The sequence below is a fragment of the Pundamilia nyererei genome, unplaced genomic scaffold (genome assembly GCF_000239375.1).
Source record: "Pundamilia nyererei isolate P.nyererei 1_Seehausen unplaced genomic scaffold, PunNye1.0 scaffold00058, whole genome shotgun sequence".
Lineage (NCBI taxonomy): Eukaryota > Metazoa > Chordata > Actinopteri > Cichliformes > Cichlidae > Pundamilia > Pundamilia nyererei.
This window is the reverse complement of record NW_005187459.1, coordinates 3,233,066-3,245,622: the sequence shown is the minus strand read 5'-3', so window position 1 is coordinate 3,245,622 and position 12,557 is coordinate 3,233,066. Positions and strand designations below refer to the sequence as shown.

General features: G+C 43.0%; 1 protein-coding gene across 1 annotated transcript in view; it reads left to right on the top strand.

The window, feature by feature from the left end:
* The window catches only part of syne1a (spectrin repeat containing, nuclear envelope 1a), a 124,397-nt gene extending 114,445 nt beyond the window's left edge, over positions 1-9,952 (top strand). Inside the window, exons 136-152 of the mRNA XM_013911189.1 lie at positions 24-186; positions 791-978; positions 1,173-1,323; positions 1,862-2,044; positions 2,172-2,309; positions 2,450-2,641; positions 3,149-3,467; positions 3,983-4,051; positions 4,407-4,540; positions 5,037-5,163; positions 5,241-5,452; positions 5,709-5,915; positions 6,331-6,459; positions 6,778-7,032; positions 7,199-7,273; positions 7,793-7,851; positions 9,411-9,952. Coding sequence (XP_013766643.1) covers positions 24-186; positions 791-978; positions 1,173-1,323; positions 1,862-2,044; positions 2,172-2,309; positions 2,450-2,641; positions 3,149-3,467; positions 3,983-4,051; positions 4,407-4,540; positions 5,037-5,163; positions 5,241-5,452; positions 5,709-5,915; positions 6,331-6,459; positions 6,778-7,032; positions 7,199-7,273; positions 7,793-7,851; positions 9,411-9,687 — 2,878 coding nt within the window. The 3' untranslated portion in view covers positions 9,688-9,952. The remainder of the gene's footprint in view (positions 1-23; positions 187-790; positions 979-1,172; positions 1,324-1,861; positions 2,045-2,171; positions 2,310-2,449; positions 2,642-3,148; positions 3,468-3,982; positions 4,052-4,406; positions 4,541-5,036; positions 5,164-5,240; positions 5,453-5,708; positions 5,916-6,330; positions 6,460-6,777; positions 7,033-7,198; positions 7,274-7,792; positions 7,852-9,410) is intronic.
* The last annotated feature ends 2,605 nt before the right edge of the window (positions 9,953-12,557 follow it).

Genomic DNA, 12,557 nt, shown 5'->3' with positions numbered 1-12,557 from the left:
CTTCTTCTCTGACTTTGTTCCAGGGTGAAGAAGCTGAGGGAAACCCTGGTGGCGGTACAGCAGTTGGATAAAAACATGAGCAGCCTTCGGTCATGGCTCGCTCACATTGAGACCGAGCTGTCCAAGCCCATCGTCTACACCACCTGTGATGACCAGGAGATTCAGAGGAAGCTCAACCAACAGCAGGTGGGAACCAGACACACATGCGTAAATTTTACTAGGCTAATTTACTGATGTGTTCACAGGCCTTTTAGGTAATAAAAAAACAGAATAAAGAAAACAAGTGCTCATCCTTTGTTTGAATTTACAGAACTTGGCCAGCATGTGGTAGGCATTGGTCATCCAAACCTACAGTGCAATGCTCAGATGTATAAGCACCTTTGCAAACACATAGAAGCAGATATGTATAATGTGTGTCTTTTTCTGCAAAGACTTAATTATAGCAGGACCGTATGACTCAAAGCAAGTTGGTGGAAAATGACACAGAAGCACATGAGGAAATCAAAGCATGACTCTAGCTGTTTGTTTACGTTCAGTGCTCTGTAGGTGTCAATAGACTTCCTCCTGCCAAGACGCTTCTCTAAATCTGGTCTGGATTCTGGGACCCCACTAACCTCGTTCCTCTTCCAGAGACGTACTTATCTTACACATGGATTTACTGTAGTTTGCCAGGAGGGCTGATTCTTATCTGAATGAATTTATGGTGCCAGAGGAGCTCTTAAAGTTTTCTCTCAGAAAACTTTAAGAGATGGGTCCTGAAAATCATGTAATTATTCTGAATGTTCTCCAGGAGCTGCAAAGGGACATAGAGAAACACAGCACAGGCGTGGCGTCGGTGCTGAACCTGTGCGAAGTCCTGCTGCACGACTGCGATGCTTGCTCGACTGAGACTGAGTGCGACTCCATCCAGCAGGCCACCAGAGGGCTGGACCGACGCTGGAGGAACATCTGCGCCATGTCCATGGAGAGGAGGCTCAAGTCAGTGCATCTTCTGCCTAATTTGCAACAAGATTCTGCACTGGTGTTGAAATTCAAACAAATCCTCAATCAGCTTCAGAATCATGACAATTTGCTATCACCTCTGATACAAGTAATACAGTGACATATATTGATTTCAGAACATTTAGTGAGTTCGTTCAACCTCCCTCATACTGTAACTTGTTTCTCTGCAGGATTGAAGAAACTTGGAGGTTGTGGCAGAAGTTCCTGGATGATTACAGCAGGTTTGAGGATTGGCTCAAGACCTCAGAAAAAACAGCAGCCCTGCCTAATTCCTCTGGAGTTCTCTATACCGTCGCTAAAGAGGAGCTCAAGAAGTTTGAGGTTTGCATATTTAACATTTATTCACACAACAAAGAGTAAAGGTCAGCCTCGGCTGCACAAGTTGCATGTGTTTATACAGTTAAAATACAGTGATAGATGTGAGAAGATCGAGACAGAAGTAAGAAGAGTGTCACATTGCAGAAACTCGTTTGCTCTGGTCTGCTCAGCTGCTGCTGTCTGTCACTGTGCACGTGCACATTCCTGCTAGCTGACTCGCCTGAGCCTTCGCCAACTGTCCTACTTGTGGCTGAACAGAGAATTCATTGTAGTAGAATTGTAAAATTTTAGGATTTTAATTAGATTTGACATGTAAGAGCCTAATTAGACATAATTTCAAATTTTTTAAGGATTTTGATTCAAAGTTTATTTTTGAATCAAGTCTTTAGCCGACTGCAGCGACTTTCACTTTTTAGAGTTGTTATTTTCGATATATCATCTGAACTTAAACCATATATAACCATTATAACCATCTGTAATCTTTGTGTATTTGTGTAGTGTAATATATATCCGTTTTCCTCTGGACTTATGTGTGTTGCAGGCTTTCCAGCGTCAGGTGCAGGAGTTCCTGACCCAGCTAGAGCTCATCAACAAGCAGTATCGTCGTCTGGCCCGGGAAAACCGCACAGACTCCTCCTGCCGTCTCAGGGAAATGGTGCACGATGGGAACAGGCGATGGGACAACCTGCAGAAGAGGGTGGCTGCAGTCATACGCAGGCTAAAGGTAGCTTTCTTTGAGGACAGTGAGATCGCCATTGAGCTTATTTCTTTTCTTTCTCTGGGCACTGGCTTTATTGAAAACAAATATCCAAAATCTGAAATCATAAAGCATGGCTGTTTGTCTGTCACAGCACTTCATCAGCCAGAGGGAGGAGTTTGAGACTGCACGTGACAGCATCCTGGTGTGGCTGACTGAGATGGACCTACAGCTCACCAACATAGAGCACTTCTCCGAGTGTGACGTACAGGCCAAAATCAAACAGCTCAGGGTAAGACGATTTTTTGAGTGCATGGCAGCATACTATTGTCTTTTCTCTCTTGTTTGATGAAATCACAATACTTGAGAACTGCTTTTGACATGTCTAGTTAATTTTGGGTAAATAAAAAAAAACGACGTGTTTCTCAACAGGCGTTTCAGCAGGAGATCTACCTGAACACTGGGAAGATCGAGCTGGTGTTCAGGCAGGGTGATGCTCTGATTGAGAAGAGTGAACCTCTGGATGCAGCTGTCATCGAGGAGGAGCTGGAGGAGCTGCAAAGATACTGTCAGGAGGTCTTCGGACGAGTGGACAGATACTACAAGAAACTCACACGACTCCCTGTAAGTAAAAATAAGAAAGCTAGCCTGCCGAATTTCTGAATATCGACAATATTTAGGAGCAGGTTAAGAATTTTCTACCCCACATGCAGAAAGCTTTCAGGGCAGATTTGAGTCAAAGGGTACGCGGCAAACAGTCTGAATGAAAGTGCAAGCAGATGTGTTTTTATGAAGCAAATTCTGATTAATGTGAAAAACATGTCCTATTGAAATGTCAGAAATGAGGCATGAACTCTCATTGCAGTGGCAACTTCCTTTGTTTTTAGTTTTCTTGTATTTACAAGTTGCACTTCTGCTTATTTCCAGGACCTGAAGATGTTAAAATAAACACATCTTCACACTCCTGACATGGTGTAAACATGCCGGACAAAGACACTGAGCATGATTATTAGGATGTCAACATTTCATTACACATGCTCACCTACCTAGTCCTTAGAAACTGCACTCTGTCATGTTTTAGTTTGAAATTGCAACATTAACTATATCTCTCGTCTCGCCTGTCTCACTCAGCTTGCAGACGATGAGCTCGATGGTTCAGACAGAGAGCTGGACATGGAGGATGGAGGAGACCTCTCTGAAATGCAGTGGAGCGACTCCTCTTTGCCCCGGACATCAGCGCGTCCAGCCTCGGGCACTGTGGCTCTCGTCCGGGCCGACCGCTCAGGCAGAGACACCCCGGCCAGCGTGGACTCCATCCCGTTAGAGTGGGACCACGACTACGATCTGAGCAGAGGCCTGGAGAGCCCCTCAGGACGAGGCAATGGGGAAAGAAGCCAAGGGCAAGAGGACGAGGATGAGTATATGAGGACGGCTGCCACAGCACTATCAGGTTGGTCTGATGGATGATTAGCTTGATTTAACATTTCCCAGAAATAAACAGTTTTGATGGACTTGCTTAAGTACATATATACACATATACATATAATAGGATAGGATAGGACTATAATAGAATAAATAGTTTAAAGTTTTGCAGTAACAGCATGGATGACATCACACATTTGCCCTGTCAGCAGAGGGGTGGATGTGAAAAATTAATAAAGATTCAATTATGTCAATTAAATTCAGTGTAATAAAAATAAATAAATATCTAGAAAGTACCATGTTTTTGTTTTTTTTTTACAGCAGAGCAGCTTAACATGTGACATTTGTCTGCAGGCAAGAACACAACCTATAATATTTTTTATAAATAAGAAAAGCACAAAATGAGCTTACACGTAAACACTTGTCATTGGAATCACTACAAACTCATTGTTAAATAGTTAAAGACTTAATTCAATCGAAGACAGAGATCCCTCAGAGTCGTGTGTGCATTGTAAGTAGTGTCTGTTGTATGTCTCTTCCCAGATGTAGTTATCCCAGAGAGCCCAGAGGCCTATATAAAACTGACAGAGAAAACACTGAAATCATCTTCTGGTAGGAAACAGCACGAGTTAGAAGTGCATGCCGTCAACTAAATCACGCTTGTTTTTGTTTTTTAAACAGGCTGGATGTCCAACCATCTAGATAAATCTTTGTATAGCTGCATGCAGGCATGAGTTTTCACTCACTGAATAACCACCGCATTTTTAGTATTGTGCGTCCACATTTGTGTCACATCTAATATCATAAAACTGAGCTCTTGTTTGCGATGGCTTGCCGGTATGTTGCGTTTCAGACTAATGCATGCCATTTCAGCCCCATTCAACACCACAAGCATGCTAATAAAGATTTGTGTTATTGAAACTTTTACTTCTCTGTTTATGTAGATCTGCTTGTGCTTTTTGTGCAGGTGAGCCAGGCCAGCTGGAGGCCAGTCTCAGGCAGCTGGACCAGGCTTTGGACGCAGGGCGGTATCACCTCCAGCAGAGAGAAGCCACTGCCAACCGGGTCAGCCCCGATGTGGACTCCACTTACATGGGCTACGTGAGTCTTCCTCGTGTTTGTTTGATGTCTTAAAGCAACATAAATGATGAATAGCAGCAGTAGTAGCTTCTTTCAGCTGCTCCCTTGTTTAAAGGGGGTCACAGCAGCAGATGGGTGTGCAGACTTTTGCACTGACACAAAGCCTCCCAGGGATTTGTGTTCCCTTCTGCTCTCAAAGCAGGGATCTTCTGCACATTAGGGAAATAGTTTAACCACTAGACTGACACAAACAATGAATGGTAAAAACTATAACATTGTAATATGAAAGTTTAGATCATACATTTGGATCTTAATGATAGATTAAATGCCCTAAAAAACCCAACTAAAGTCCAGTAGTGATGTAATAGTTAATCATGATCAGTGTTACTTTAGAATGGATTGCATCTTGCCTACATGCAGGATTTTTATCCCTAATTCTCTTCTTATTCTTAAACAAAGGTTTTTAAAGCGTGATGTAAATGCAGTAAATGCCATGTGGCTCATGTTCTCCTCACAGATGCGTCTGATGGGAGAGTGTCGCAGCAGCATAGACGCAGTGAAGAGAGCAGAAGGAGAGCTGACCGAAGATGAGGATGAGATGCCGGGACTCACCAACCCTACCAACACAGACACACAGAGCGCCGGTCAGTAAACACAAACACACACATACACACTGCAGATAGTGTGTGGGCTGTGGTTCCATCATTTGTTTTCCCTCCAGGTGTGATTGAGCGCTGGGAGCTGATCGAGGCTCAGTCTCTAAGTGAGAAGCACAAACACAAACAGAACCTGCAGCAGTGGCAGCAGCTGATCTCAGATCTGCAGACCTTGAGGGCTTGGCTCGGTCACTCGGAGGCTGAACTCAGCCAACTGCGAGGCCTCGATCTCAGCACTGACATACACACCATCCAGCAGAGAATCAAGAAGCTCAAGGTGGGTGCATGCAGAGTCCAGCGTTGCAGAAAGTCCAACAAATCTGCGGTTATTTAGTCACCTGTCAAACTTCCAGTGCAGTGTGCTGACATTTTCCTCCTTCCCCAAACACTCACATTTAGGTATTTCCACTAGTTTTCGATTACTAGAAAGCAGCATGTCACTGTGCTATAAATACATCTTTCTCAGCTTCCTCTCTCTGATGCCTGGCTCATTGCTCCAGCACTCTATAATTAATCACCTCTCTTCCATACAGGAGCTGCAGAAGGGGATGGATGCTCACAAGTCAGAGGTCCTGTCCATCAACCTGAGCAGTGCTGACTTCCTCCAATCAGAGCCCGACTCTGAGGAGGCGTGGGAGCTGAGGGACAGGCTGAAGGAGATGAATTCGCGCTGGGACCGGCTCGGCGCCTCACTGGAGGACTGGAGGGAGGAGCTGCAGAGGGCACTGATGCAGTGCCAGGTATTAAAAGCACACACTAACTTTGGCAGCCCACTTTTAAGCTCTACAAATTTACAGCAGTAAAAATATCCGGTGCTACAGCGGTTGAGCAGGGAGCCATGTGTCTTAGAGCCAACTGCAGGAGCCTGGGTTCAATTCTGACCCGCTGCCTGTTCTGCCAATCTCTTTTCACCTGGAAGCCTATCGCTTCTTCAATGACCTATCCAACAAATTCAAGACTCCCCCCCCCCCCAACACACACACACACACATATATTCACTGTGTGTACAGTGAATATATAACACACATATATTAAATATATTAAAAAATATATAAATACCAATTATCTTGTTATTGAAACGTCTTTTATTTCCTCCTTTTGCAAAACTGGGCATGAGAGACAGCCTTAACAAAAACAACTGTTTATATTTGTCAGGAGTTCCATGAGATGAGTCACGGTCTGCTGCTATGGTTGGAGAACATTGACCGCAGGAGGAACGAGGTGGTTCCCATCCCCCAAAAAGCAAATCGCGAAACGTTACGAGCTCATCATAAAACACTTATGGTATGTCTCTCTTAAAACCGCCTCTGTGTGTAGTAGACTAACCTGGTGTGAGTTTCATACGACTGTTTTACCTTTTTACACTGATCAGTGTTACTTCACAAAGTGGGCACACGTGACTCCGTGTCTTGGTCGATTTGTTCAGACTTGTAGCACCTTTCGTGCAGATGCCCCCAAATTTTTTTATATAACACAGTCAGAGGAGACAGAAAACTAGAAGTTGTCTGATTTATTTAGAAATAACAAGTTGAGGATGCACAATAGGTCTTAATTTCTTCCTAATGTGTGGGTGACTCCTCTGTCTGCTTTATTGTTCTGCAGCAAATCAAGTGCGAGCTGCTGGACTCGCAGCAGAAGGTGTCGTCCCTTCAGGAGCTGTCAGCTCAGCTGCTGGTCAACATTAAACCTCAGAGTCTGGCCCAGACCTCAGAGCGGACCCAGGCTCAGGGCAACGAGTGTCTGGAGGCCCAGGAGAAGGTTCACGTGATCTGGAACAGGCTAAGGCTGCTCCAGAGGGAGGTCAACTCAGATCTGGAGGGGCTGGAGAGGAGACTGGGGGCCATGGATGCAGAGCAGGTCAGATATATATTATTGCAAATATGCCTTGTACTTGTGACATTTGGAATGACAATAAAGTTGAATTCTATTCTATGATACTGAGTGCTCATTAGTTCTTTAGTGGCATTAGTTTGTTGTAGATCTGAACATCAGAGCGAATGTTGTTGTTTTGGTGTGTTTTCAGGATTGCTCGCCATTGCCTGTTAGCAGATCTGCAGCACCTGGTTCAGATGTGACCAGCCAGACCCGCAAACGATTGGTAATGTCTCTCTTCATAATGTCCAGAAGGGAGAGGGCTGAGCTCACATTACCTTCCACTTGTTTCTTTTGCTCTGCTAACATGTTTGTGGAAGAAAATGTAGTTGACCCCTCCCACCTCCCTTTTTTTGAGATGTTTTTGCTGCCCCACATCATAATGATCTGCAAAAAAACTCACAAGAAAACCTGGCTTTTCGTTTCTGTAATTTTTAATTTATGTGTAAATACCTGAATATTAACTTTTATTGTAAATGACAGCTAAAACATTTAATCGTGTGAGGTTTTTTTTGGGCTTGACCTTTCTGGATTTAGTTTTGAGAAGCCAGATTTCTTGGTTCTAAAAGTCAATCACCGTCATTGATTATGCTGCTGCTCTTTGGTTATTGATGATGATTTCTCTAGCAATGTTATGGCTCTCTTTATGTTGTTTTTATTCTCATCTGAGGCTTTGTCTTTATTTGCCTTTGACTGAAACATTGTTTTCTTTCTTTTACCCCTCCCTGCTCATTATCTGGTTCAGCCCCGAGGCAAAAGTAGTCAGGCCCACCCAGGACACCCTGAGAGCAGCCCGCGCCACAGGTACCTCTCTCCTGGACTCTAGAAACTTGGGATGATGGTGGAACCAAACCTTTCCAACAAGCATGATTTTTATTAACTCAGTTAGGCACAATCACCTCGTCAAAGATGTGGCAGATTTATCATATTATTTCGATTGCAGCGTTTGTGATCCGCTGCTTTGAGGTTTAAACCCGGCGTTCCATGATCTTCCCTTGTTCTCGAGACCATGTTGTCGGCTCTTAAACGAGAGGGGAATCGCCTCCATCAGGCCGCTCCCCTTCTCCTTTAAATGTTTTTTTTCACTGCTTCTCTTTGCCCTGCTGCTTTTTGAATGGCATCATGAAGTATTGCCTTCACACATTTTGCTTCTTCTGACTTTGTAGTACGCTCCTCGCCCACTAGATGGCACTCTCTGAGCCCCACTGTCCCCACCTACCCACCCACACCACAGCGGTCATGCCTTTAGCTCTGTTTTTCTTTTTTGTTTTCCTTCCTCTTTCATTCCCTTCATAGTTTTCCAACAGGATATGATGCATTAACTCCTGGTCTTCCTTCCACGTTAACTCCCATTTTCTCCTCCGTTTCCTTTCCAGACCTCTTTAAACCCACCCCCTTTACACCACATAGTCTCCTAAACTCCTGAACTAATCTTCCCATGAGGGTTGTAGAGAAACTAAATGTGCTTTTTCCCCTCACAGTTTCTTTATGTTGTACATTTGAGATTTTCCAAGTAGAAATTCAGCAGAGGAGAAGGCATTGCCTGGCCAAATAATTTGAAGCACACATGCGCAGCGTGCACATGCCTACTCACAGCTGCATCACTGTACGATGGAGGTCAATGAAACTGGGATGTCAGCTTGTCTGACCCTCTGTCTCCATGATGACGGGTCGCAGTAAGAACATGCTGTTCTTCCCTTAGAGTTTTTGCTCTGTCAGTGGAAATCTCCAGAGAGGCTTTTGGCATTTCTCCTGCTTCTGTTTGAAAAGATATGTGGCATTGAACTTTCACATAGTGAGCTCTGAAGCCAGAATCCCCCCCCAAAAAAGCAAAACACACACACACATACACACAGTGATACGGTGAGACGCAGTCCATTATCTGTGAATGCTGTCTTACACGTGCAAGTGAGTGCCTGTTTTGTGTGTTTGCAAATTTCTACATGAGTGTGACTCTTTTTGTATCCTTTCTTATTTTTCCGTTCAACATAATTTTGTTTTCATGCTCTAAATGTCAGATTTACAAACTATAAAATGTAAAAAAAAAAAAAGTGAAAAATGCCCGCCACAGTTCCCCCGATGTCTTGTTTTCTCTAAAAGCCTTTCAGCTAGCAACTAAAAATCGACACGAGTAGAGTGTTTGACAGATGAACAGCTTAACGAGACAATTTTCTACCATTCAGATCCTTTCCAGGCATTTTAAATGAATCTGCAATATTAGTCATTAATTCATAGTCTCATGAAGTCGGAGCATTTTTCACTATAAAGCAGTTTTAGCACAAATTTTTTTTTAAAAAAACAACAACTAGTGATCTGAGCCCCACTCTCTGCAGTGTTTAATTTTTGTCTGGGTCTTCCTGCAGCCGGAGCAGATCACCAGGCGCCGCTGGCTGCGTTTCCTCCCGTTCTGACCTCTCAGACGTCACTTCATCAGCTTCCTCCTCCTCCTCAAAGGATAAGTCCTTCCTGCTGCGGGTCCTCAGGGCAGCGCTCCCCGTCCACTTGCTCCTCCTGCTCCTCATCGGCCTGGCCTGTCTGGTTCCCATGACGGAGGAGGACTACAGCTGCCACCACGCCAACAACTTCGCTCGCTCCTTCCATCCCATGCTGCGCTACACCAACGGACCTCCGCCCATATGAGGAGCAGCTGATTTTTGTATTTATTTTTTTTAAATCTACCTACTGCTTTGCCAAGGACTCCACTGACTCATGTGAATGTTTCCTATTCACCCTGTGCCCTAAAGGAACAAACTCTTCCCCCTCGCTGGGGATGTATTATGAAGTATTTCAGAGGTGACATGAAGACTGCTGTCACAAAACATTGCACACCCACCCACTCACCTGAGTCACCTCAACCCTTTAAAAAAACAAACAAACAAACAACAAAAACACTCTGGATACCCCCCCCCCCAGAAAAAAAAAGAAAAAAAATTCATGTCGTTTTAACTTAAATAAGTATTTTATTTTTAAGGTTTCTGGAGAAACCTGCGAAATCGTTGAAAAACAAAGCGCTATTTATATACTGTATGTTGGGAGCCAAAGTCGACTGTGCATTTTTGTCCATTATATCAAGTGCTGCTACTATTTATTTAGTGTTCAATCTGTTACTAGATTGTTAGCATTGATTAAGCTGAAGCCCCACTGTGAGTGGGGGGGATATTGTAAATTTTAAGAGCAGGCCTGCCGTCAGAGTAGCAGATTATTTACAGCCTCGGGTCTGAAGAGATTAGTTTCAGACTCACGTTTGAACATCGACTGAGGAAAAAAAAGACCGAAACCGCACAGAATCAGGTCAGCAGAAGTATTTTTCCCCAGGATGACTCGTTTCAGAAGGACCTGCCTGTCAATTTGGAAATGAAGTCTAAAACCTGCACGTAAAGCACTGACACGAGCACTGTCTGAAGGTACTGCACTGATGCCCTCCAGCCAAGATGGCAGACTTCTTTCTCCAAAAGCCAAGGCTTGTACTTTTTTCTTTTTTTTTTAATTTTAGTATTTTATCAACTGGGACAAAAATGAAAAAAAAAAAAGAGGATGAGCTCTCATTTGTATATCATTGTTTGAAATGCCTTTGAGTACAGGCAGTTATTTTTTTATCTTTCAGTTTGAGCATGCACTTGAAAGTCTCTCGCTTTTACGAAGGCCAAACAATCACTGGTAGTTTTAGTAGACGGCTGTGACATGAAATAGTGTGCTTTGTAATAACTGCGATTATTATTCTGCGGTGATGAGACATCTGAATCTGTTTAAAAAAAATTAAATATGAAAATGGTTATTTATGTATGTACAGTTTGCTAATGCCAACTTCATGGAGAATACCCTCTTTGCAAGTAATAAAACATGAAATATTTACTTCTGTGGATTTTGATTTGGAGAAAATCGAGTCAGGAGAAAGGCGGTGATGAACAATGCTTGTTGTTTTTATTTGTATGCACAGTAAACAAACGACAGTCAAGGCAGGTTTGGCTGGATTTACACTTCCAAATCTGATGTTTTGATCCTGTGTGGAGGCTTTCCACACGTCTCTCAAATGACACAAATCTGCAGCTGCCTCTTTTTTTTAATGCTTCTCCCCTGGCAACATAAATTTTAATTGCCTACAGTTTCCACTCATCACAGGTTGCAGGTAATTTCATGTTTGGGCTGGCAGCGTTTTGCATTGAAAGCACGCAGAATAGCAGCCAGACTCGTATCTATCGCTACAGAAGCTGTGTTTTGATCCCAGATTCAGTTGCTTTATTTTTTTATTTTTTTTTTTTTCTGGAGTCAGCTTGGCTCCTGTGTTAAAGTACTTATTTTTTGCATCAACAAACTAAAGGCTGGGTAAAAACATTTAATGTCCCCCAAATGCAACTGGATTAATAAAACAATTAGTTAAAAATGCAACTAGCAAACCATCAGTTGAGCAAAAGGTGTCAAATACAGACTCATCCCTGCTTCCCAAGTGTGACTGTGTGCAGTTAATCAGATGCCGTGTGACTGCAAACAAAATTAAGAGAAAGGTACACCTAGTGAGCAGAGTGCTGTGTGCATCGGCTTTATTAACGTAGACAGAAAAAGAGGAAGGAAGGAAGGAAGCAGGCAGAGCCGGGGCCTCATACACTGAAACAGCCAATGATGGTGCAAACAAGAAGTCACCAAAACCTCATTTGAAAAATCTTATCTCATTGTGTTTAAAAAAAATGTGTTGACCTGAGTTCCAGGGCATCAAAGACATTTTTACACTAATCTACAGTGTACACAAGTATTATATATATTTTGCTTCCAAGGAGCCAAACCTCCTTGTAATTTCAGTTTTCTGACCTTTTCTGAAGGTCTTTCGGTTTTTCTTTGGACATTGGTTCTTTCACACCATATTTTTTTCTTTAACACTAACCCATAAATCAATTAAGCATAAAAAAAGGCACCTAACTCAAGAGATGGACCAGTGCTGTGTCTAAACAGTACAGACAATTTAGCAAAGCAGCACTTTTAAACTCCCCTGAGCTTTGTTGCTAGCATCCTGTTGCAAAAATTTAATCATCATTTGTTCCCATTTCTTTTGCCAAATATATCAAAAATACCAAGAATACCACAGTTTGGCAGGCAGACAATAGTATTTTGGCAACAACAAGGTGATTCCGAAGGAGCTATTTCCCAAAAACGTATCCCAGCGTATCCCAACAGGGTTTGCAAAATTCCGGAAACTTAAAAGCTGGAGGACAAAAGAAGAAGTAATATTTCTGATTAGCAGATGAACAGTAAGGGAAAGTGAAGTCCTTCTGATAAAAGAGCTGATAAACCTAAACTTTTGGTTCAATTCATTTTAAATATGTGCCGAGAAGGTCAGGAGAGAGGAACAACAGAGAGTGTGAGTGGACGTTCTGTCAGGGTTTTGGGGCTGCATTTCAGCCAGTGGGGTTGGAGATCTTCTCAAAATTGAAGGAATTGTGAATGCACAAAAGTAGCATAAGGGATTGATACTATCTGGAAAGCGTCTCTCCCTGAGCCCGGACCTTAATTATCAAAAC